At 42.6% G+C, this 26,612-nt stretch overlaps 2 protein-coding genes across 2 annotated transcripts; one reads left to right on the forward strand and one right to left on the reverse strand.

The window, feature by feature from the left end:
• Nucleotides 1–5,970: 5,970 nt before the first annotated feature.
• mul1 (mitochondrial E3 ubiquitin protein ligase 1) lies at nucleotides 5,971–9,929 on the reverse strand. The gene is made up of 6 exons (XM_076739938.1): nucleotides 9,857–9,929; nucleotides 9,330–9,427; nucleotides 8,159–8,301; nucleotides 7,976–8,063; nucleotides 7,720–7,840; nucleotides 5,971–7,261 (listed from the first exon to the last, which is right to left on the reverse strand). Exons 3-6 carry the CDS (start codon nucleotides 8,276–8,278, stop codon nucleotides 6,532–6,534), a joined length of 1,059 nt encoding a protein of 352 aa, XP_076596053.1. The 5' UTR covers nucleotides 8,279–8,301; nucleotides 9,330–9,427; nucleotides 9,857–9,929; the 3' UTR covers nucleotides 5,971–6,531.
• Nucleotides 9,930–19,607: 9,678 nt separating this feature from the next.
• On the forward strand, nucleotides 19,608–22,059 carry fam43b (family with sequence similarity 43 member B). The gene has a single exon (XM_076741797.1). The coding sequence runs from the start codon at nucleotides 19,914–19,916 to the stop codon at nucleotides 20,919–20,921; it is 1,008 nt and encodes a 335-aa protein (XP_076597912.1). The 5' UTR covers nucleotides 19,608–19,913; the 3' UTR covers nucleotides 20,922–22,059.
• Nucleotides 22,060–26,612: the final 4,553 nt, after the last annotated feature.

The following is a 26,612-nucleotide window of genomic DNA, read 5'->3' on the forward strand; positions in this document are numbered from 1 at the left end:
GGCTGCGGTCTCAGAAAAGCAATAGCTCATTACTGTGGAGCTAATAGCCACCTCCACCCCTGCTTCATAGATCAAACAAGACTCAAACAGTTCCTGACGGTGTAAAGTGCTTTGAAGAGCACACACACATTCAAAGACACATGAAATGTATTCAGGTGCGTTGATGTGGAAACAGCAAACATAGCATGCCTCTTAATTTTCTCGAAACACAAAGAAAAATGACCTTATTACAACTTTGAATCTTATACTGTTGCTAAGCTACCATCTATGAAATTAGGCATGATTTTTTTTTTTTTTTTTGACAGCATATTGTCTACATATGCTATGTTTAGTAAAGGGTAATTTGTGATTAACCCATGTTTCCCTGAAGAAAGCAGTATTTTAATATAGATTTGGATTAAAAGACATCAAACTTCTCATTTAGCTCTTCTCAAACGGCCGTCACCATCTTTTCTTTTCACACAGGTGTGTCCAACTATGAATTTTCAGCTCCAATTATTCTCTTATTTTATAGCTACTTAAGCTCCTCGGGCTGCAGAGCGGCGGCCGGTGTCTCATTTAATCCAGGCCACTATATCACTGCTGTTTAATGTGCACATAAATAGCACAGAGAACACACGTAAGTGATTGCACTGTCTGGCTGAAAGCTCATCTGGAGGGGTGTCGTGGGGTACAATAAATGAATCTTGTCCCAATTTTGGGGTGCGAGATGATTAGCAGTTGCCATGGAAAACCATTAGTGTTTCTTCTGACGTGGTGTATCTGGAGTGCTGCAAGGAAAATGATCTCAGCAATGATATTTACTTTGCTTTTTCCCAAAATATGTCTTGTTTATTGACTGACTGTATTCACTGGTTTATATTGGCTTTTTCATGGGCACTTGGTAGAAGTCTGTTTCAGTCACGTCTCGGCGCCTGAACGTAGGCTGAAGCGTGTCGCTCAGACCAGTCGACACTTTGAGGTAACTAACGACCACTGGGATGCTCGTCATCATCATGTTTCCTCCATATGTTCAGGAATATGTATCAGGAATACTCCGCTGTCACTGACCAAGATCCTCTATGCTACTGCACTGACAGTCTCATCTCTTTTTACTTTGACTTTTTAATCATTTTGACCTTTCTCAAGCTTGTTCTGGACAGCTTCCAGCGAATGTGTGTAACTGTGAGTGTGAGCGGGGCCTCCTGGTTAAATCAAGGTTAAATAATCTGTAAACGACGATGTTTTCTTTAAACTACAATGCATCTATCTCATTGCAAAGATTTGTCTGTTTCAATGAAAGCAGGAGTAAAGCAACAGTTCAGGCTTTCTTTCATATTTTACAAAAACTGACTGTAAGTCGCACCAAACTCTTTTCTCTTGCCCGATCTCAGATGCTCACAGCGGTAATAACAAACAATCAGCTGCCAAATGATACAACTGAGGGCTGGTTGGAAGGAGAGTTTCATTCAAGAACACTTTGACACAGAAGGAGTCTTGAAACACAATAAGATAATAAGAGACCCATAACAGCAAAGCGTGTGTAAAAGGACGCAAATATTTGACTTGTAGCCAAGTGTATAGTTATAATGATATGATGGCAACAATAAGACAATGCTGTACATCACATTCATTAAGTGTCATTTTTGCCCTGAGGTTCCTTATAGTGTCGATCTGGGCCGAGATGATTATTGATAAAAGAAGGAGGGCAAACATTTTCTGCTGCTCGAAATCAATAATTCTATGACAACTGGGCTCGCTGCATCTGCTGATGAACATCACGTAATATAATCAAAGCTTTGGGAAAAAGGAGGCGAGCTCGTTTCTTCCAAGGTCAAGAATGAAGCTCAGCTCTTCAGCTATTAAAACCTCTATGATGAATGGTCACAGATGGACGTTGATTTGCTCTAAAGGATCACAACCACTCCTCTATTAGCTCACAAAATATAATACCTCACATTAAGTCTGCAGGCAGGAGCAACCAGAATCATCAGTCTTCTGAGTCGTAATGGTAAGACGCAATTAGCAATGTAATAGAAATCCCTCATTTTTGATGCGACCGACACTGTAGATGAACACGTGTTGGAGTGTTTTTGAGCGGAAAGCACATTTTAATAACTGTGATCAGCTGTTTTAATGGTGGCACATCTGTATGTGACAATGTAACTGTAGTCAGGAGAGACATGAAGAAAGTCTGATTAAAAAGAGAAGCATCAAGGAGAGACTGAGCCTTTTAGCCACACTGGTAAATTACTCCCATGTTTCTACTTTATAATACTAACAGACTTGTACTCAAGAAAGGTTTGGATGCAGGACTTTCCCTTTTGATCAAGTATTTTTATATCATAGTATTGCAATTTTTACTCTATTTTAATCTATGAATAGGAGGTTTTAATACAAAATAATAATAGGACTTCACATGAATACATGCCTCTCATGTGGCAGTGCGATTAATTAACCGTGTGACTTTTAAAGTCACCTTTTCTTTACTGTGACACCGCTGTGTGCTGAAAACAAGGTTGAGAACTGTATTCTTTTATTGAGAGACACTCAAATATTTCGTTTGCACAGGGTGCCACTGTGACTGGAGCCTAATTGAATTGAAAAATCAATCTGCCGCCTTGACAGCTAAAATGACTTTTCAGATAAAAGAGGAGAATAACTGAAAAGATTCAAGGGCACCATACCAAAGGCGCCTTTTAGAGAATGGCACCACTTCCAGTTATCCTGCAGCATAAAAGAACTTTCATGAGCCCTGAGTGCAGTGAAAAATGAAATACAATACCAACGAATTAGTCAGGATTACGACCTTCATGCGTATAAACTGATCTGATGCCATTCCTATTGGAATTAAATTACACAGCAAAGAGAAAAAAGACTGAATTACTCATTTAAATGAGTGTAGACTCTTCACATTTACAGTTTTATCATTATGAATTTGAGGATTTTGCGGCATCTCAATGCTTTGTCAGAGCAGATTTCATAGTAATTCACAGCTATTCAGATCAATGTCCTGTCAGAGGTGTTATTTGACTGATTAATCTCACTGTCTGAGGCCTGAGCATCAGACCAGACCATTTGGAAGTGCCTGCAACCTGCATTCTTTCTAATGGCCAGTAGGGGGCAACTCCACTGGTTGCAAAAAAAAGATTGGATAGAAGTCTATGTGAAAATGACCTTACTTCTCACTTTATTTATCACTTCAGTAAACAGATAACTAATGAGTTCATGGTCTCAAATGATAGTTTCAGGTCTTCTTCAACACACCTGGATGCTCAGATGGTAAATTCTGGTCCTCACAGACATAGAAATGCACATCCATGTCACTGTGTACATTCATAAGGCTGTGAATTTGTTTTCTGTTTTCGTCTTGGACCCTTTCACAGAGTGTTTTCAGTTCTTGTAAGTTAACTCTAACATTCTTGTCCAACGTTCAGTTTTACTAAAAAAACACTCTAAGGAGCTAAAGTTAGCATCCCAATTAATCTCACCGTTGAATTGCTTGAATTACAGATGCAAGCTAGCCAGCGCTAGCATTCGCTGATATCTTAGCATACAGTGCAGTGTCCCCAGCTCCAAACAAATATAGTCTGGACTTGAACACGAGCAGGAAATCGTGAGTAAATCGAGTCCGGTGAGCATCTCACCTCCATCATTAGGCCTGTGTAGCTCTTATCATGCAGTTCTTGCACCGTCCTCGTGTGGCATTGAAATTCAAAACTCTCAAGTGGGGAATAAAGGAGGGAATGTCTTTGATGGTTTGCTCAGCGTCAGTACAGTGACAGCTCCCGCTGATAAAAGCGCTGCAGGGCCAGACTGAAGGGTTTCCATGGAGTCGGAGCAGAGCTGCTGCTTTCATGTTTGTAGCACAATGAGAAAGAGTAGTTTGTCGATGTGTGACTAGTGGCTGAGCAAGTGATGTTTTCATGAGTGAAGGGCAGAGGACGCCGTAAACATCTGGCAACAAAGGTTTGAAAGATGACACTTCGACTCGTCAGTGAAAGCTTCTGACGTGTTACACACAAACACATCTGGACGAAAATGTAAAAACAGCTACATTTTTTTTCTCCCATAGACCTTCCACATTCCTGCACATGCTGAGTGCTAAGCTGCAGATCCAGCCTTGGAACAGAGCCTCTCTCACAGTATGCGGAGTGGCTTGCCTCATATATTTAGATGTGGTTACTATTTATTTAGTTTTTAATGAGCTAATATTGTTGCAGCCACATTCTACAGCCGTCGTGTCCAATAAGACTTCGACGTTTGTGGGCAAAACTGTTTGACCGAAGAGGCGGGTCGAGAGGTTCAGATAAGATTCTAGCCTGCAGAGATATCAGCTAGAAGATTTAAAAAATGACTTTAGCTGAGAGTGTTATGATGTTATAATGATCCATACTGCTGCATTTGTAGTTTCTGTAAATGTTATTTAACTTGACATGACCACGTGACCATGCTTCATTTTTCTGTGAATGAGCGATCGCTGTGTAGTTCAGGGTCGGTGTGAGCCTGATGGTGAAGTGGCCACAATGATACTTTTCTGCTTTTATTGGTTCAGTACTCCCAACAGAAAGGAGTGCATAATACTCTTCATGGTTGATCAGACTGTATATCTGACATTTAGCTCAGGTTCCTTCAGAGAGCCACGGGCAACAGCTCACTTCTGGAAAACAGATATCTGTGGGCTGGCCACTGAATGCTAATGTAATGGTAATGCCAGTCCCAGTGTAATGTTAAATAATACATGTGAGGTTTCCTGGCATAATGTGGGTTGATAAAATGGGATTTTTTTTTTTTTTGAATAATACAGAATTATTTGACTCCTGTGTGCTCAAACTGCCTGGAGTCTCCCTGCTCTGGAGCTGGATCTGCATCCCTGCTGGCCTCAAACTGATTGGTGCAGAGGCGTTTTCTCCAGCCGTCTCCTTCCTTTCACTTGTCTGACTAAAAAAAGTGCTCCATCTATTTTCTAAATAATAAATAAATAAAGGTTTTATTCTGTGCTCAGTGCCTTAAAATGAAAACAACATGGCTGGATCGCAGTGAAGCAGCCACTTAAGATCATAAATTGATTCATTTCACGGCACCAAAATGAAGCCAAACTGAGTGTTTTGCACAGAGCCAAGCAATTCACTCTTTCAGTATACAGGCAGGTTGAACAGCAGGAGCTGAAACCAGCTGTTTGTGTGGTTAGGAAAGCATGTAGTCTGCTCTCTGAGTCCAAATCCTGCACTCCTGGTCTTCCTCACAGGCAGACGTCGCCCTCTCCTGGCAGAACTCTGCATCTTTTTCACACAGCTTCCTCCTCGTGTCTGTACTTCACACAATGACTGTGACATTAAAGCAACCAGTTTTCCACAGCATTTGATCTGCATTGCATTTGCCTTTAATGAGGTTTCGGTTGCAAACAGACAATCAGATGATATTTTTGGCAAGAGGTCGCCACAGTACGAACTCTTTTACAGGCTTTACATTGTGTTGCCTCTCAGATTCTAAGGTCTGAACACCTGCTTCTTCATTAGCAGGCAGGACAGGACAGGACAGGACAGGACAGGACAGGACAGGCCTGCTCCCTTTCTCCAGAACCACCTGACAGAAGCTTGTACAATCATCCCCTCCAGCACCAAACCTCACTCTGCACACTCTTACATGGACATCAGCATGAATCACCACCTTTCCTATGCCTCATTTACGCCGAACCACCAAAGCTTAATCCTAATTTAAGACATTAACAGGGACTGAACAGTCTGTACAAGCGTCCAAATCAAACGCTAAGACTGAGAACAAGACAGGCCCTGTTTCCCAAAAGCACCTTAGCTAAAATTTAAGCTTATGAGCACTGCTACCTAAAACATTCTTTATGAATCTCATTCTTTATGAATCTTTCAGTCTTTATTTCTGTCCTGTTTCTACCTGCTCAGGGACTGAAAGTGGAAAGCAGCTACAGCGGAAGACAAATCAGACACGATGCTTCTCTTCTGTCTCTATGAGATCAATGGTTTTTATATATATTTGTATTTATTTCTTTAATCTTAAAGATAAAAGCTGTCGACGGCACATGAAGCTCAGTCTTCATAATGAATGATTTCAATGTTACTTAAAGGCTTTGTGGTTGATAAACTGTAATTTTAATATCAATCAACGCTTACTTACTTTGACTGTATTCAGAAACTGTGTGCACTCGCCCTTGAATGCTGCTTTGGGAAACGGGTGTAAAAAGTGAAGAAACATTCTTAGTAAACGTCCTTAACTTTGAAGATCGATCCATGTCAGGATACAGGACCGATATTTGTCCTTGTTTAAGTTAGAACAAATCTAATGTTCTCTGCTGAGCTGAAAGAAGGAATTTCATTTTCTCTGTTTTTACAAGGTCCAAATTTGATTTTAACATTTGATAGGAAATTATGCTGCACCATGACTGAGCACAGATATCTACTATTTATGTATGAGACTGAGTGAGAGCAAGAAAGTGCAACGAAGAGGCAGCGGTTTGTCATATTTCCAGTGTGACTATGGCAGTAAAACGTTCTGTAGACGTCCTGTGTGACACCCTCATTAGCTGTTGTAAAGAGGCACCACCCTGTCTATGGTCGCCCTGCAGATGGGACATTTCTTTGGCGCTGGCAGGGCGTCGTAGCACTGAGCACAGGCACACACGTGACCACACTCTAGAAACACACATGACCGCTCGCGACTCAGGCAGACGGTGCAGCTGGTGGGCGACACGCTGCCTTCCTCCAGGTTCAGTTCACGCATGCGTTTCTTCTGCTGCTCCTTGAACTCCTCCAGCATGCTCCTGTCCTTCTGATTTTGCCGCCGGTGCACGTATTGCTTCCACAGCATGAAGAGGAGCACAGAGCAGGCGGCGACGCCGAAGACCACAGTCAGGATCCGCCACAGTCTGACACTGTTCCCCTGCTTCTTGAGAAGAGACTCGTAGTCCAGCCGAGTGAGGAAGTAACGGAAGCCCTGTTTTGGGGGCTGGAGCTTGATCAGGTTGTTATCAAGGACCAGCTCTCCCACGCCTGTGACGCTGTCTCCCAGCCGCAGCATCTCCTCAGTTTCGTGGATGCCCTTGGGTCGTTCCCCGCTGATGAAGTGGCCAATAACGTTGGACAAGGACTGGACTGTGGGGTGGAAGTTCTCGTAGGTGGTCTCCAGGTCCAACTCCGCAGCGTCTAGTGGACGTATAACCCGAACTGTGGCAGTAATATCGTCATCAAGAGACCCGAGAGCAAATGGGACTGTGTTGGTGCGCTGGTGGATGACTTTCTCCGTGTTGTTCCTGTTTAGAAACATCACAGTTTTAGCATTGTAATTTAAAAATAATGTAAACATATTTTTAAATGTATTGTTAGGAGTCTTTTTTATTATCAAAAAGGAAAACAAGAGGGGAAACACAGTATCCTCTCAGCTGCTGGGGGTGTGTCTTGGTGTCTGTTTAACTGAACCAAAGTGACATTTGCAAGTATGTTTATATGCTGTTTAATGTGCTGTAGCTCAGCAGCTAGTTCGCTATCGAGCCCACAAAGTGACAAAGCTGGAAGTGCTTTTTTCTACAGTGGATGTTTGTTTGGTGCTCGCTCAACACGCTAAAGGTGGAGGACGAGACGTCCCTAAATTAGATATGAAGCAGGACAGCTAATGTGGGTAAGCTCTTGTGTGGTGGAGCAATGATTTACAGAGCAGGTACAGATGCTTCTTGAAGCCATCTGACAGTTTAGATTTTATTCAGTGACTCACCAGAGATGAGTGGTGCGATTCCACACCATCTTCTCCTCCTTCAGGGTCAGTCTTTCAATCACGCCTTTGCAGTTGTCAACAAACTGGCTGTTCAGAGTTTCCTTTACAGATCTCACTACACCTGCAGTGTGCGATAAAAGAGACGCTGAGTAAAACCATTCTCAGAAGTATGAATGGGAACTTGAGCTAAATAGTACGAATTAGAATTTAATTAAAGGAAAATGAAAACAGTGGCTTTCACGGTAGCCCGACACACCTTCTATGACAGCATATGGGACGCATCTTCCAGGAGTTTCAGACAGCATGTTCTTTAAATCCTGGTCAATGGAGACTTTCTTGGCTTCCTGTGGAAACAAACATGTCAGATTAACAAATGGAACATAACAGGCAATAAATTCACACGCTACTGACATTCACGTGACAAAGAAATGTGGCTGACCTTTAATCTGGCAACTGTTGTGGCTCTGCTCTTGTAAATGGAGTAGAAGAGAGCCGTCAGGGCAGAGCTGGTGGCTAAAACCACCATCTGTGCCGTTGAGGGTTTCCCACTGGAGTCCATCCTGTGAGCTGCAGCATTCAGCGCTGTTGTGACAGACGTTAAGAAGCAGTCAGAAAATGACTGAAACAAATGTCTTCAGAGGGTAAAATTGTGCTATTAATCTGACAGCTAGTTATTCTGTAAATGAAGATTTTACATCTTATCATCTTATAAAATATGACGCACTGTTGAAGATAAAACCCCTTAAAATTACCTCACTCTCCACTTAAAGCTGCAATAAATAATAATAATAATCCTATTATATATCATGTAGTACTCTCAAATTGGCAGTTCTGCATGATGATTACTTTCGCTTTCAATACTAAAGTACATTCTGTTAAATTTCTCTGCTTTGAAGTGCCATATTGAATCAAGGTGTTTTTTCTTTGTGGTATTTATACATTCAGTTAAATAAAGTGTGTGATTATTATTTCTGACAACACAAACCGACTGTAGACAGACTGTAAATAAGCCCAGGGGGACTGAGCTGTCTGTTACATGAAGGGGAAACTCTGACTGGACTGTCTTGATTACAGTGTAAAGACACTGCAGTTAGAGGACATTAACACTGAGTTAAAACATCCATCATGTCGCTGGCTATGTCTTCTCTATGGCCCCCTTCGATTCTATATTGACAAGCATTGATTAGTTGAGTCCTGGAAGTGGCACTATTAGACGCTAACAGCTAAAGTTAACAGAAGATGACTTAATGCTAACGCTCCTTAAATCACAACCTTGATGATGACATTCCTCTTTATTATAATATGTTTTTGTAGTTTTTATCCTGTTTTTGAAACCCCTTAAACGTAACATTAACAACGACGGCGAGAAATTAGCTCGCAGTGTCACACACTTCCTTCATTGGGCTTACTAGCTAGCTAGCTAAATTAGCAGTTTGCTAGCTAGCTAAATTAGCAGTTTACTAGCTAGCTAAAGTAGCAGTTTGCCAGCTAGCGTCGCTTCTGTAAACATACTTGAACGACCCGTTTAAAAGATATTGTAGACGTCATGTTATGAACCACTGAAATCTGTAATAATGTCTATAAACAGCTGTAGGGGTTTGCTAACAAACCTGTATTTCCAGTGGTCCCACTAGCAGCAGGGCTTTAGCATCAGCTGTGGATCTCCGTTCAAATGATCAGTGACGGTCCTCACATGTCATTTTCCTCCCTGCCAGCAGATGGCGACATATAATCATTTATGGTACAGGGAGACTTCATTAACAGAGGCATCATTGGTGTTATTAGTAACACCTGTGCCTTTCCCACTATGGCACGTGAAAATCTCTGCTGTGATAAAAGTCTATGGATGACCCCCCATCCTGAACACAGTGTGTCCTACCAGCAGTGGAAGAAATATTAAGATCCTCTGCTATAATTTAATAATGACAATTTATATATAATATAATTCAAAATCTAATAATGTAAAATACTCTGTAAAGTAAAACTCCTGCATTCAAAATTTCACTGAAGTAAAAGTTTTTAAGTAGTACATGACGTGAGTAAATGTACTGACTGTACCACATATACAGTGACTTTGAGCTGTGGTTTTGAGCCGTGTAAAAAGGAACAAAATTACTCACAAAACCAGTGTACATACCAAAAAATGCTTGATTTTTGAGTGTACTGTTTTTGTACACGGATGTTTCTCAGTTCACAGTTCCGAAAGGAAATGGAGGAATGACCCACAGCTGCAAAAAAACAGATGCATAAATAAAAAAATTGGCAGTGAGATGAGGGTAATGTCACCTTTGTGGACTGTGTGTAGAAATCAGTGATGTGTGAAAGACGAAAATAAACACCACAAACAATGCTGATTGCACAGCTGTCCACACAATTTATACATTTACACACATGATCTAAACCTTCGGTTCAGGAATACTCAGAGGCTTAACGTCCTCAGCCTGTGTGAAGGTCTCATGATGTTACAGTATGGCTTTGAAATAATGAAACACCAAATACCAGATGATATTTGGTGGTAATCACATGCACTTCTTATTATAACCTTTATTTAATCAGGAGGTGTCCTCCCCATACATCGCAGTGCTTCTGAATGCTTAGTTGTGAACCAATACCAACACTAAAGCTGACAGATTTCACAAAGATTCTCAGCAGGAAGATCATCACCCTCTGTTTCTGGTTAATTGTACATTAAATGCAGCTAGTGGCCCCTTGGATAAAGAGTAACTGTGCATTGCCACTGGCTGCAGGGAAATTGTCAGACTAGGCCTCGAACATTGTGCATAATGGTGCAGTATAAGTTGTGATACATACTCTTCAGTCTGGCTTAACTGCAGTGTAACTGAGCACACATCTATTTGAACGCTGTTTAACAGCTGGGAATCATCTATAATCGGTCTGCAGACTGCAAATCTTGGCAGGTGTGCCAGGATGAACATATGTCTGGGTGCTGGTGCCAACATGTCCCACTTGTTTTTGGTGTAGGTTGATGTTTCCACTCCGAATTTCACCCTTTTCATGCACTGACAGCTACAGAAAGACGTAGGAGAAAAGAGCATGTGACACTGAGCTTTTTACTGGTGCTGTAGCAGGAAAATGGTGAAATGACTAACATTAACGGTCGCTCTGCTGCCTTTAGGAGAGCCATTCAGCCATGCACTCATTATTAATGTTATTAGTTACACCTGTGCAAGCCAGGCCTATCACCTCTTTGCCTCTCTGTGCCCAAAGAAATATAATTGGATAGTCCAATTATTGTTTATTAATTAATAGATAACATAATTCATGAAGCCATTTAGAAAGTAATTCAGAAATTGGTCAGTTCAACAATTAAATGTCATTATTGTGTCTAAGTATTTCTTATAATTTTTACTATATTGTTGCATTTTTCATCTTTTCTCCTTTGCACTTTACTCAATTGCACATTTGCATTTACCCTTTTGGCACATAAACATTTGCACACATTTGCATTTGCACATTCGTACTATTATTATCAGTCAGTTAGTGTTTTTCCACTCATTTCCAGCTCACATTCTCTTTGTCTCTTGCACCATTTCCACATTCTTCTCGTGTCACTGCAGAGGACATAAAGTCTGTGCTAACAATGAAATTAACATAGATTCCAGCCCATAAAAATGTGATGGTGCACCCACAGGCCACCTGGAGGGTATGACGGCTGTCTTGCCCTGAGTTGACCTGCTCAGCTAGTGGTTCATCCCGAGCTGCATACAAATGATGCTTTCAACTCCAAGTTAACCATGAGTCTGGGTCTACTTAGAATTCCCACCATTGTGCACACATGCACGCAGTTAGATGTTGATAACAAAAGCAAAAATCCTAGGAATAGATGTGATGTTGTCAGGCAACACAAGGCAAAGTATGAGTCAGTAGATTTACAACAATGAGCTCAGTGGAATGCATGAGCCTTTTGTTTTGAGGGATTGCGCCTCGTCTCTCTCGTCTCTGACAGGAACTGTGTTTCAGAATAAGTGAATTTGCCTTTTTATATATTGCCTCTTTGCACATTCTCGTTGCATCATGTGTGCTGAACTTCTTCAGAGTTCTCAACAGGGAAACGCTGCTCTGAACGAAGATGTCCTTCTGCTCGAAAGTCCATGCGGTGCAATCACTGACTGAAAAGAAAACATTTCCAAAGAAACAAAAACTCAGCTTTATTTACACACCACCTGTCATACAAACATGCAGCCCAAAGCGCCTCACGTAGCAATGATATGAAAAATAAAAACAACAGTAACTACAGCTTAGCAAGACTGAAAATAACAAAATAAAATGTGTAAAAATCAATGAACAAAAAGCTAAAAAAAACCCAGAATAAAATAATCACCAGGGATAAAAAAACTAATGTAAAAATCAATTATTAAAACTTAAATCTCATGTTAGCCAGATGATAATTTCTTTAATTGCCTTTGAAAATACTGAGAGCCTGCCATTATAACATTCAAAGGCAGTGAGTTCACCACTACTTTCATGGGACACATAAGGAACATTTAGAGTTCCAGTGTGTCATTTTAGCTGGATAGGCTGGTAGAAATTGAATATAATATTCATAAATGTGATTTCATTAGTGTACAATCACCAGAATTTAAGAATCATTGTGTTTTCGTCAGAATGAGCTCTTTCTATCCACAGAGGGAGCAGGTCCTCCTCCACTGACTTGGCCATGTTGCACCAAAATGTCTCTACAGAAGCCCTGAATGCACAAACTAAAACCTGACTTTGGACAGTGCCTGTCACGTTTTTCACAGGGTTAACGTCCCCCATAGGTTCTTCTGCCGAGGGAGGGTGAGGCGAGGTGTGTTCAGTTGGTCGCAGTCTGCAACCTCTCCACTAGATGCCACTAAATCCTACAAACAGTCCATTAAATGAAAAAGCTCATTTGAGTTAAGGGCAATATCGATGTGGAGAAACTACATGCACTTCAATGATTTTCTTGTTTTTGTTTTGGCTATATATATTTCCTGAACCACTTCTGATTCTTGATTTACTTCAGGTTCTCCAGCTGTCAAAAATGCCCCACTGCAGTCCATTAAAACACTGTGAGTGCACAGTGTTCTGAACGAAAAGCTCGGAAGTAAAAAACCAGCAGCTAGTTTCAGTCACTGATGGAAAGCAGAGCTGCACTGGGTTAAAAGAACTGGTGCCTCGATATTAGTGGTATTTCTCAGATGACACACACATCTGAACTGCTGCTATTGGTTGAACTTTGCTGTGGAACTGTCCAAAACCCGTAGACTGAATACTATATGCCCCAACTAATTACTAATGATTTTACAATGGTGTGATCACATTTTCAGTCTATTCATTGCTTTAGCCAGTGTACAGTTAGCATATGTCAAGCTAACGTGATGATAAAGATTAATGTGTGAAAAGATGGAAAACACTGAGGTTTCTATTTCATTACAGTTTCATTTCAACCTCTGCTGCATCTTTGCTTTGTCGATATGCTAAATTTTACACCTCAGACATGTTAACACTTTTTCTGTTGTTTTCAACTGTTTTTTATGCACAAATTGAAAATGTGCATACATGTAGATAAAAAGGCTGAAGAGGTACTTTGACAGGCACACAGTGGAGGGAGGTCTGTCCACAGTTTAGTGGGTAAGATCACTAAATGTAAAGAAATGGAGCACAAATAATGCTTTCAAAGGCAAAGTGTGCAAAATGCGATAACAGCATTGAGGGATAGTAATCCACTGATCAGCCAGTGATCAATGATTGATTGCGTCTGCTGTAGCCCTCTCTTATTTTTCTGTCTGCTGTCTCTTCATTCAATCTACTATATGAAAAACCTCTGTAAAAACAGTCCTTAGCTCAGGCAGAACTCATCCAATACTATTACATTTGCAGCTAAACTCTTTTATGTAAAGAGAAATTTTAGCGTAACTTTTACTTGGATGGACTCGTCTCTTTTAAAAACTTCAGAGGTCCAGTAGTGTAACAGGAATCGCTGCCACAGAAGACTCCTCTGGCTGAATGAGTCTGACATAATCAACCTGACATGTGAATGATTAGCCTACGAGAATTTGCGTCTCGCTTCTGACGGGAAAAGGTGCAACCTCGTTTCAACCTCAGCGAAAGAACAGAAATGTCCTCGGGGCTCCTGTTCAGCATTAGTCACCTTGTTTTGTGGACAGAGTCTACCTTACCGACCCAGTGGCCCCTCTGCCCACATAAACCTCCCACTTCCCAACTTTCTTTGTCTGTCATGTAATGGCTTCCGATCAAATGCCGGCCTGACACGCATTCACGTGGATTTCAGACAGACAGAAATAGCGACAGCAGATGGAGGAAACAGCTTTATGGGAGGAGTACGAGAGGCGAGAAGATCCTGGTATGTGCCCTCGTGGTGCGGTGGTTTTGAAAGGAGGACAGTTGAATTAGCTGTGACTGGTTCAGATGAAGCTGGCACCTCTCCTGCTCGTGCAACATCAGACAAACTCCAAAAAAAGCCAAACTCTCACCTACACGTCAAGCAATGATGTGTCCGAAAGGTGCCGAAATGACAAAATGTGGGATCCCCTTTAAAATGCCAGGGTAATTACGTGCAGAAAACAAAAAATATTTGTATTTTTATGCAGCCAAAGAACCAATTTTGAACTTTTGAAATGTCAGATTTGAATACCAAGCTGAACGGAGGCTGGCTCTGTCTCAAAGTTTCAGCACACTCAACTTTTATGTCATTCTGACTTGACAGATATTGTGAAGCATATTTTAATAGGATCCATCGCAGGTCTTTTTAAGCTTCATTCAGGCGCCTTTAATGGACTCAAACATTCGATATCAAGGATGCGATGAAAAGGTTTTGAGACAAAAACTTCAAAAGCAGAGCCTCCTCAGTAAAACCCATTTGGAGTAGCTCTATCCTGGCACATGATCTGCTTATTCTCCTGCTGAAAAGCACATTATTTGGAAAAGTCCCAGTTTGTCGAGATATTTAAATCAGCTGGCATTCTGTGCCTGGAGGATTGCCTCTGATGATTACCCAACAAAAGCACTGAATGTATAATTAAGCTATCTGGCACACACTTTACTGTGCTTCATATTCTGTCCTTCAAAGCTTTAAAAAGGGAACACATTTACCTGCAACACACTAATGATGTTAATGATACACAATATGGGGAAATCAGTCACGTCCAATTATCACAGTGTGCATAAGGAATGATAGAAAGTGCTGCGTTTCTATGAATGTATAGATTTAATCTCAGCATGGAGTTTACGTATGGATACAAAGGGTGCTTTTAAACAGCAGAAACTGAGACTACAGAGCTTTAGAAAGGAATACTTTGACATTTTGGGGAATTTGTTTTGTTATCAGCCGGGTTAGCTGGTACGCTGTGTTTTCAGACTTCATGCTAAGCTAAGCTAACCATCTGCTGGCTCTAGCTTGATAGATATGAGAATGGCATCAATCTTCTCATTTAACTCTTGGCAAGAAACAAGCAAATTCCCCAAAATTTGAGTATGTATTCTTTTAAAATTCTCTATACCTGACTGAACCACCTGCTGTATCTTCATATTTACCAGACAGCTACGAGAGGGGTATTAATCCTTAAACACTCAAAAACTGAAGCCATGTATTATTCATCTTAACTTGCACTAATTAGCTCTTGGCTAATTGGCTCTTCTTCTTTCCTTGACCCTACATGCAAACTAACAAACCACTTACTCCCAGCGGTATAGTCCAGGGGTAAATGAGGAGGAGTTGACCTGTGGGTCTCCTGGTACTGTATTGTTCTCCTGATTAAAGGAGCCTCCTGCATGTAACGTCCAGCACTCTCCCTCTTCATTAAACAATGATTCACTTGGACGGCATTATGTATTCAGTGAAGCTCATGGGAATCCGCAGCGTGGGAATGAAATTATTCTGATTTCCATCGCTTGAGGCTCATTACTTCTTTTTTTTTGTAAACATTGAAATGACTTCAGCTCGAGTGTTCGTGACATTTTCTTATCATTTTTTTGTGAGATGTGTATCTATTTTTTTTGATTGGGTGTTGGCGTTGCAGTCTGATATATGAAGAGCACAGTAGTCCTTTCTGTCATCTTTCCCTCTGCGCGCTGGGCTGCCTCGCTGCCGCCGTCACGTACAGACATAAATCAACCATCTAAGAGCCGAGACCTTCTCCGCAAGGCCCCTCTCATTGATTACACCGGGCTCGGTAAGTGTAGCGTGATGAAGAGAGAGCCCAATTCAATTAGGCTGCCTTGCTAGACAGAAATATGGAGCATACACTGCCCTGGATAAAAGGATGTCTTCTAGAGCAATGAGAAGAAACTAAGGGTAAGGAAGGAGAATCTAGGAGGTGAGGCAGGGGTGTCACTCCGATAAAACTAATTGGATCGCAATGATAGCATTCTGCACCCAGAGTCGCTTGTGTGAGTTGATAAGGGATGTGTGTGTTCGACTGGAGGAGAGAGAGATGAAGGTAGAGCTACAGGAAACGAGGACGACTCTGGAGCAAAGGGCTGAGCTGCAGATCGGTTTGTAATCTCTTTGAAATGTGCAGTTTTTTAGCCACGATAGCGACATGGCTCCACGGACGGCTCCTCGATGTCAGTCTGTTCATATCTAAATGCTGTGATATTTTCTACAGATGTTCATGCTCCCCAGAGGATGAAGCCTACTGACTCTGGCAATCATCTGATTTTTCCTCTAGTGCCACCATTAGGGTGACATTTTTGTGTTTTACTGAAATCTCTCCAAAGTTTTTGGATGTATTAGAGTTCAGCTTAATACAGATATTCATGGTGCCCAGAGGATGTCATGACCTTTCCCAGTGACTCCAGTAAGTCATAGTTTTCACTGACAGTAAAATATCTCAACATGTATTAGCAGTGATGACAGTGGCCTACTTGGATGATGCATTTAGCGCCATCATCAGGTTCTAACTGCAATTCATCCAGTAAAACTAAGGACATCAGCCCCAGCTGTACTTCCTGATCAGAGCTAATTAGCAAAGGTTAGCATGCTAACATTCTAACCATGCTCATTTGCATACATAAGAAATGAGTTGGGGGTTTTATTAAAATGTACTCTATTCACACAGCTTATCTTTGTGTAGCCCACAGTGTTCACAGGAGTAAACTCTTTAATTGAATTCATGCATGAATCATTATATTATGTTGCTTTTCTCTTGCAGCATGTCGTACAAACAAGTTGTTTCTTACTTCCACGTAAACTATCAGCCAGGAGATTAAAAGACCGGCCACGCAATGCACAAACGAGTCGAGACATTTCCTGTTTTCATTGAACAGCCCTCTCATACAGGATGCTGACTCGGGTGGCAGATAAGTCAATACTGAATACTTGCATCCATTTCTGTAAAGGCCAAATCATGATGGATTTTTTCAATTTAGCATATTGGGGTCTGCGTTAATCTTCTGTGGTTAGAGATGAACTATCTGGCATCACAGAGGTGATTTATGGGACCACAGCTGTTTGTATAAAGCCTCTCAATCTCAGTGTCTTTGGAGGCTCAAGCAGATACTGTAGCAGCTCGTCCTGGATCAGATCATAGTTCCACTCTTTATTCACTAAACATCCAAGTAGACTGAGAGCAAAAGTCTCTTAATCATTCCTACGGGGTAGTAGTTCCTTTCTGGAGACTGCCCGGAGTATTTCAAAACATTAAATCAGTTTTCACCATTTCCAAACAGTTTTAAATTTGGCCATATGCCCTCTGGCGACGTGTGTGGTTTACAGAGAAGCTCCTCACAGCTTTCATCCTCAGCCGCTGATAATAACAGGGAGTTTTAAAGAGAAGCGAACAGACAAGAACAGAAAAGAAATTCAACACAGTTCCGCGCTTATATTTTCTCTCTCCTTTAAATAATTGGAATAAATCCCATCTACGTGTGAGATAGTGTCTCTCAAGCAATTTACTTCTCTTTTCATTTTCATTTCATTCACAGCACACACACACACACACACACACACACACACACACACACACACACACACACACACCAGGGTTAGAAAAAGAGATTCGTTTTCCAGTGTTGCCACAGTAACTAACCTCTCAGCAGAGAACTTCATCCACCATCTGCACACGACAGTTCAGTCCACGCTGGTCGGCACAGACACAGATGATTCTTCGTGTGATTCATTGCACCAGAATCCCTCCACTGAGAGAGCAGCCGCCTTGTGTCTGCCCTCTTTATACAGTGTCAGCCAGCTGTTTGGACACACAGCATTAATATGGGACAGATGTTCACCCATGTTCTCTCCTACTTTGCACTGAATTTCAACACAATCTGCTGGAAATTAAATATTTATGCTGCTAATTTGCAGTAGCAGACATGTTTTTGGGGAAACAACGCCGTCCTGATTTTTTTATGTGCATAATAAGCCTTTAATCAATGATGATAATTAACTCATCTGCAAACTGTTCACTCGACGCGTTTTATTTATTCCCATACAGTATTCAATGTTGTTTAGTAGAATATCTGCAATTAAATTAAGCTTGATTAACTTTTCTTCATGGTTATGTTTCCACATTCGCAGCAGGGGGTTATGTTTTGAGAAAAATGTTGGTCTTGCTTAATCTTGGACAAAACAGCCTTGTCAGCAGCTCTGTGAGGCTGTGCTTTGAGCTAAATGCTAACATCGGCGTGCTAACGTGCGCACACAGACAATGTTAACATGCTGAAGTTCAGTGGTAAATGGACTGCCGTTCGACCCGTTCATACACATGCACACTCACACACCGATGGCAGGACGGGAGCAATGTGGGGCTCAGCATCGTGCCCAAGGACACTTCGACATGGAGATTGGAGATCGAACCACAGACCCTCTGACTGGTGAACAACCCGCTCTACCACTGAGCCCCAGACACCCACAAGCTAAACAAGTATGACTTCACTATCTTGTTAGCATGCTAACATTAGCACTACATGCAAATTATATCTGAGGCTGATGGGAATGCGTTAAGTTTTGTTCGTGTTTGGTCATAAAGTTTTGGATAAATTGATCATCAAAGTGAGTTCCAGTGAGGACCAATCAGTGGACCAGCTGTCAGATGGATGTTACCCTCTCCTGAGCCTGACTAAAAAGTCAATTGTGACCTGAAGCACGAGGCAGGATGTCTTTACTTTATTCACCTTGAACTGAAACCACTATCTTTCCCTTACCTCAACCAAAGTGCTTTTTTTTTGACCGGCCATCAACCTCCTGATCACTTCCTGTACTGGAAGAAAAATCCCCAAACTGTTCCTGGTGAAAATAATGCAAATACATTTAGTTCAAAATGTAGAGACAGGAATGAGAGTTTCTACATTTTTTCAGTATCAGTTACAAATATACTGGGACGCTTTATTTCAGATGCATAATTTATGTTTCATCCTCTGAATCTTTACAGGAAAGTGCTGACAAATTATTTTTAACTCCACAAACTTCCTTCGAGTTGCTCTTGAATTATTCATTAAAATCGCTTTAAGTTTTGTGTCTACTCTATAATTTATTTAACCATATATTATATATAGTATATATTTAATGCATTTTTTGTTTGTGTTAACGATTGAAATTCTGTCATTTGTTTTTATCAAGTAATCAGGCTTGAATGTAATTGCTATTCAGTGTTCCTCCATGTTTTAAAAGACTTGAGAGTAACAGCAGGTTGCGATTATGTGTTTCTGTTAACATGCTCCCGTAAACATCACACTAAACATTTAACAGAACAATTAATTACATTCAATGGACTTGACTTACTTTTACACCAGTATTAACAAGTCGCAGAAGTCCCCTGAGAGAGGATGAGGAGGCGATGTACCCTCTTCCTCCGGTTTACAACAAACAAAAATACAGTGACACCTCAGTGCGAAGCTGGAAGGATAAATAATGCTTTGGTAGGGAGCCATTTGGAAGCACAACAACGAAGCAGGGAGGGGGTTGAGGGTGCCTGAGCGCCGGGCTGTACGACTCCTGCACTGATCAGCGCTGCATGATGCAAACACCAGAGGAGAAAGAGGAGGAGGAGGAGGAGGAGGAGGAGGAGAGGAAGGAGGAGCGAGCGGGGGAACGGGCTGGATGAGGCTCGCAGCTCTCAGTCTCTCCTCTGTGCTTCGAGAAGCAGCTTCTCTCTGCTTTTCCTCTCCGCCTCGCACACGCCGGCGTTCCCGTTCCTGAGCTGACGAGAGCAGCGGCTGAGGGGCTCGCTCGCTCCAACTCCCCCCACAACATGCTGCCCTGGAGGAGGAATAAGTTTGTCCTGGTGGAGGATGAGGCCAAGAGTAAACCCAAGAGCCTGGGGACTGGGCTGACCTACCACTCCATCCTCTCCTCTCTGCTGCGCTCCTGTCCGGACTTGCTGCCGGACTGCCCCTTCGACTGGGTGGGCAGCATCTTTCATACCAAACGGCAAAAGGTGGAACTGAACAAAGAGGAGCCTGTTTACAATGTGCGCTACCTGGGGAGCGTGGTCACCATCACGGCGAAGGGGGAAGGCTGCACCCAGGAGGCAGTGGCCAAGATCTGGGCGAGGAGCAACTACGGGGAGCAGAGTGTCAAGATGAGGTTAACGGTGGGACCGCAAGGCATCCGGATGAGTGCTGACAAATCCGGGAAGAAGAAGCCCATCCATCTTTACTCTCTGAACAGAATCACCTACTGCAATGCTGACCCGTGCCGGCCCAAGATCCTGGCTTGGATCTACAGGCACCAGGTCAAGAACATGGCCGTGGTACTCCGGTGTCACGCCGTCCTGGTTAGCAAGTCGGAGAAGGCCCAGGCCATCGCCCACAGCCTCTACCAGAACGCCACCTCCGCCTTCAGCGAGTTCAAGCGTCTGAAGCGTCAGAGCGATTTCCGGCACTGCCAGCAGCAGCTGCTGGGTGAGGAGGTGGTGCCCCTGATGCCACTGAGGAGGCTGCTGAACGGGCAGTGCCACTACAGACCGCCCGCCGACAACCCCGGGACTGCCACCCGCCTCTGCTCCATCACAGAGGAAGAGGAGGAGGAGGAGGAGGAGGAGGAGGACAGCAAAGACGACAAGCAGGAGGTAGAAGAACCGGTGCAGGATGTAGAACAGCAGCAGGAGAAACAGAAGGTTTTAACAACAAACACAGACCCAACTCAGTTGTTATCAGAGTTGGACATTGGGGATATTGCCAGCCTGGAGCAGTGCCAAATCAACTTTGTCAGCGACAGCAACAACAACATGTTTACATTTATAACCTCTCTGGTGTGACAGTAACGCAGCTTAAAGAAGGCGATTCTGCAGCACTACAGTAACACATTCCTCTCTTTGCCCTTCACCGGTACCCCACTCAGGCTCCCTCCTGCCCCGTCCATGTAATGTGAAGTGTTTACCAGAAACTTCTCCTGCTACCGGGTGGTAGAGAAGAGGCAGAAGATCGTTCTGTGGGAGGAATTTCTATTCCGGCCAGATGGCTCAGATGCTGGTTTGACTGTAGCAGTTTGGGAAACTGCGTATTAACAAAGAGGGCTGGTGATGCACAGACTAACGATAGCACAATGACGAACGAGGACAATGGTTTGAGAAAACACGACAGCGCTGATGCTGAGATCACTGACATGCAGGTCACATATTGATCGCAGCACCAGGCAGGATGTGTTTATCAGCCCTCTAGCTCTTGTTTTTGTGAGTATAATTAAGGCCGTGTTTGCCAGCAGGGACATTTTTTTCGGATCGACTTGTAATATTTTTTCAGGGAGGCTCTTTGTAAATTTGTGTAATTTTTCTAACATGACAATCCTCACTGAAACTGCTCACAGACTGACCTTTCCGAGTGCTTACAATCATGAGAAGAAGTTTATTACGGTTTTACTAACGATCACAGCCGACTAATGAATAAGGCTGTAATTTAGGAAGCAAGCCATTCAGTCGACGTGTTTATTGCTGTCATTTGTTACCGCCCTTATCATTTATGCATGACATGTCAGCAGTAACCTCCTCATGCTGAGCTTTTGTCTTTTTTCATCTTTGATCCTTCGGCTTCTAAAATGAACACTGTGATAAACGAGTGACCAGGGACGAAAAGCAGAACTATTCATGCAGCAGTGTCTAATTTAGTGTAATGGATCTTTTTACATACCCTTTTCTGTGTCACCTGGTTTTCCACAACAACACAAACAGATCTCAATTTGCCATTTCTGTACTCGTTTAGCCAAGTTTTGTCAGTGCAGTTTTTTCCACGAGCCCTTGCAAAAATGCAGACGGACCCTCACAGTTTAACACAGTTTTGAATATGACTTTAGCTAATTTCCCTGTTGATGATATATGTGCTACTGTCTAAAGATGCATTGTGATTATTATGAGATGAAGCTATTTATTTTCCAAACATGATGAATAAAAATTACCCTCACTTGGGTTTCCTTCTTGAATCTCGGAGGGAGGGTATTTCTGGATGTTTTCAGCCAGATTATTCAAATGAATCCTACAACTCTGCATTCCACTTGTGTGCATTTGCATGTTTCTCATGTGAAAATATGAGTAACCTACTCTTCAAAAGACAAAAACACACAGCAGAGCATAATCTGCATCATGAACTATAAAACTGCACAGTAAAAAGACCCAGACTGTCAACTTTACACTGCCAGTCAGTCCCATTTGATGTTAATGTGGTTTGATAAATTTTTGCAGGCCTTGTTCTGGCTTTTCAGCCTTTTGCTCTGAGGGGAGCAATTAATCAGCGCATTGAATTGTTCGGGAAATGAACATAAAGCACCTGCCTCAGCAGGACGGCTGTCAGGCTCTGACGGGAGCGAGTGATCCAAAACGGGTACCAGGAAGTTGACTCACCCATCAACCATTTTACTGCAAACATCAGCCATTTTAATGGCAGCAGAGTCCTTAAAATGTTTTACTGGAATCACACAGCAAGCGAACAACAATGACAGCATGTTTGAGCTGGTTTGTTTTGCAGCCGTGCAGTTTCCAATCATCAACAGTGAATTCATTTTTATATTCCGCATTATATCATCACAGTATGACATTGCAGTACAATAAATATATTAATGCACTGGGGAATTATTGATGTTAAAACTGTTCATAAATTCAGTTTAATTGTCTTACATAACGACATCAAAAGCTGTTTGATTTGACAGCGAGGCGTCCTCATTGAGGATTCTGGAGGAATGGAAAGGTGCTGCTGCTGCTCTGTTGATTCTGAAACAGAATAATTTCGAGTTGGTTTGAATTACTGAGATGGATTATTCTGAGGGGATACTTTCAGCTGGAACCTTTAAGATCAATATTTTTCTTTCCCAGAACAAACTACCCCTGGAAAAAGGACAGGATCTAATATCAGCAGATAGATAATAAAGGATTCCTGTGCCCTTGCCACAAACTTAAACTCACATCAAGGATAACTGCAGGATCTGAATATTAAGATCAACGTTTTAATTGCTTGATAATATTTTCCCTGCTTTTTAATCTCCAGACGTTTTCGGCAGACTCCTGTTCTGAACAGATAAACACTGACGGGCACACGCAGTGCACAGTGTGATAAAGTCAGAGTGTTTGCTCACTGACATTCATGCAGAAATGCATTGTGTCTGACATGCTGCCAGTGCTATGTTAACATGGAGTGGTTAGCAGAGGAGCCACAGTGCTTTTATGTAAACATAAGTCTTGTCAGGCAAGCAGAAGAGAAGGAGCAGATGGCAGCAGCAAGGTGCACGCTGGGCTTTATCACACCCATCTTCCAGAATAACAAGGGCTCAAGCCCAGATCCAAAGCTCGTGTTTTGTCACATTGTCAGCCACAGAGGATGCTCTTAAGGAACACCCAAATCTAATCAAACATGGCAGACGCAGGCCTGTCAAGTATCGCATGAAACCATGCTGTCATTTTACAGCAGGGGGTCTTTGGAGACCCAAAAAGCTGCTTCTGCCTGCACACAGCTGTTCAAAGGCTTTCTCATCCCTGTGCAGCGTCCGGAAGGCAACGCAGGGAGATGAGTGACACCGCCGCAGGCCCGCTCGTCTCCATCACGACGAGGAAGAGCAGAGGAACAAAATGTTGAGTCCCAGAGCAGCTGGCAGCAGGTGGCGGTCCATTTTGTTCCAGTGAGAATTGTACAAAAAAAAGAAAAGAGTGTTAAGCAGCGTCTGTGTTAGGATGGCAGAGAGGAGGAATAGTCCACGCAGGAGGAAGACACTGTGGATCCATGAGACTCAGTAACAGAGAGATGAACAGAGCTGTATGTTTTAGTCAGATTTAAAGATAAAATACGTCTTTGCTCATCGCTTATGGACGGCACGTTCTTTGTCTGAGCCTTCCAAAATAACAGCTGAAAATAAATGTATTTTATGACGTGAGAACACTGCAGTTGTTTCCGGTTGCAGGGTTGCAAAAGGAGAAATGGTGAACCTTCATGTATTTCCAAAGGATGTGAAAATCCAAGATTTGTAGTGGCCATTTTTTCAGAAAACAGATGCATTTCATGTGTTTTATCCGTTGACTGTTTCCAAACAAATATGCAGTGTGCTTGATAATGTCAGCTAACAGCAGCAGTGATGGCAACTTTGGGGTTGTTCATGAAGAAAAACTTGTCATGATAAAGGTTTCAAGGTTAAAAGTCGTCCTCAGAAGCTGCTAGTAGATAAGCAGTATAAGTTTTGGTAATTCATGTGCATCTTTCACGTGGGAGTTTTCCATCAGGGCTTTCTGAAAAGCCCTGATTCGTTCGTGTGTTTGAAGGTGTTGCAGGTGGGAAAGTACGCTCAAACTGTGGCCGAGAGGCGGAGGGGTGGGTGGAGATGGCAGGGACTATTTGCATAATCAGAGATGCATGCATAATAAATTAGGGCAAAGACACATCTGCCTTTTAAGGCATGAAGAGATTTTTTCGTGGAAAAACTTCTAAAAATGCAGTTTTGATGAACAGAAATTAGTTTTTAGGGAATTAATTGTTAAGTGGGACTCAAAAGCAGGACTCAGACAGGGAGGTTCAATTATTGATAAGATGACGGGGGAGGATTTGGAGAGCTGATCCACAGTTCAGGGTGAAGCGGGACAGACGGAGAGAATGGTAGTATGCTGGGCAAGACAGGCGGAGATCACAGAGGAAATTGAAGCTGAGGCACGAGGAAACATGCGGACTGCCATAACTTCGGTGACGCAGTGGTAAAGCCAACGATTTGGTGATGTGTTGAGCAGGTGAATATATACTGCAGCAGCTTGATGAGCTGCAGGTGTGCAAGCTGATTGGCAGGATGAGACAGGTGATTTGAAGCCGGAGGGAATGGAAAGCCACGCCCTGACAGGCTCGCTCACACACACACACACACACACACACACACACACACACACACACACACACACACACACAGAAAACAAACAGGAAACACAGGCGATGGGGGAGAGACACAACCGGACCATGACATGAATCAGTGCCAAGAGAGGAACCTTAAGGTTACAAGTCTTTATTACTGTAAGCATGACAGCCGTGGTTACAGGAATAACAGTGACATTATTAAGGTCTCTGTTGAGGGAGGTGTTTGTCTTCATCCTTGACGTCTTTTGACAGAGACTGTTTGAAAACACTCCCAATTAGACATAAATGTCACATTCGTGAGTGAGTGTAAGTAAGTTTTCCACTGCATCGTCTTCTTCGCTTCATTGTGATGCACCAAACCGTACTGGGCTCATTACCACCGCCAGGAAATACCCACCGGGACTCGATGCTCTGTGACAACTGGACTGCATCTCTTTCCCACCCAGTGGCCACAGTGGTGACATTTATGCTTCATCCAAAGTGTTTTCAAACATTATTTTTCTGGCCATGCAAGAGAAAGAACCTCAAGGACGAAGAGTGAGTGGCTGGTTTTCAAACGTACGTCCCTCTGTTAAAGAGCAGCACACAGACGCTTCCCTGAGCTTTTCTATGGGACCATGTGAGACCCACACAGTGGATGAGACAGTCCTGACAAGGGGAATAAAATACCATCACCTGACCTCCTCCGTTGCTCTCATTGTAATTCCTACGACTGCTAGAGGACATCGTTTCGTCATTGCTGCAACGAGCGACGCTGTCGTTCTCCCCGGGAGGACGGTCTGTCCTCTCTTACAGTGTCTGACACGCCTATCGCTTCACAGTTGAAGGAGAAAACTTGGGTTAGAGTTACAAGTTCAAATGATCCGACTATCAAAGCTAACAAGCATCATTTTCCATCTCATGCATATCTTATAGCACATTCTGAGAAAAGACTTGCACACCTGGCAATTTGCAAATGAGGCACGCCGTGTTTTGCCGCTCAGCAAATCACACTGAGACCGAGGCTCCTCGCTCCCTGTTGGTACAAACAAAGCAGCTCTCTGACTATCATGATTGTTTTTGGGTTGACAGAAATACTTACAGTATAGGGTTTAGGGTTTATTATACAACACAACTTCTCCACATTGGCTTAAAGTGAGAGAGAGCTCATTAGACTAAGTTGTCAAATAATCTCCTGAGGCCACGACTGTTCCTGTTGAGTGAGTGCTGCAGTCCAGACTGCTGCACAAAAAAAAAAATGAAAGAAAAACTTGACTGCCAGCGAGCATAACTACACAGCTAACTAATTCATGAGAATCAGGGATTAGTTACTGCCTTAAAACATTTATGGTTTTATCCCATAAAAACATAATAAGTGATGCCAAAATTGTCTGGTGTGAGATGAAAAACCACGCCTGAGGAAATGTGCGCGTGCATTTTGTTTAATAATGATATTCAGAAAAGAGAATAATATCTCTGTCGTCTCTTCCCTCCCGACAGCGCATGTTTTTGGAGCGAGGCAGAGGCTGCAGATAAATTTATGGCGGTGAAACAACTGAATCCCACAGTCTTGAGTAGTGTTTCAGTCAGCTTCACTGCTCATCCCTGCACTCCTCTCTGCTGCAGCTTATTGAAAATGAGCCACAGAAGATATTCCA

The sequence above is a fragment of the Chaetodon auriga genome, chromosome 10, assembly GCF_051107435.1.
Source record: "Chaetodon auriga isolate fChaAug3 chromosome 10, fChaAug3.hap1, whole genome shotgun sequence".
Lineage (NCBI taxonomy): Eukaryota > Metazoa > Chordata > Actinopteri > Chaetodontiformes > Chaetodontidae > Chaetodon > Chaetodon auriga.

Excerpts from the sequence above, each read along its gene's own strand:
- mul1 (XM_076739938.1), bottom strand. The coding sequence starts at position 8,278 with ATGGACTCCAGTGGGAAACCCTCAACGGCACAGATGGTGGTTTTAGCC. Across the intron at positions 7,841-7,975 it reads CCCATATGCTGTCATAGAAG|GTGTAGTGAGATCTGTAAAG; the intron begins GTGTGTCGGGCT and ends CGCACACTGCAG. Across the intron at positions 7,262-7,719 it reads AATCGCACCACTCATCTCTG|GAACAACACGGAGAAAGTCA; the intron begins GTGAGTCACTGA and ends GTTTCTAAACAG.
- fam43b (XM_076741797.1), top strand. The coding sequence starts at position 19,914 with ATGCTGCCCTGGAGGAGGAATAAGTTTGTCCTGGTGGAGGATGAGGCC.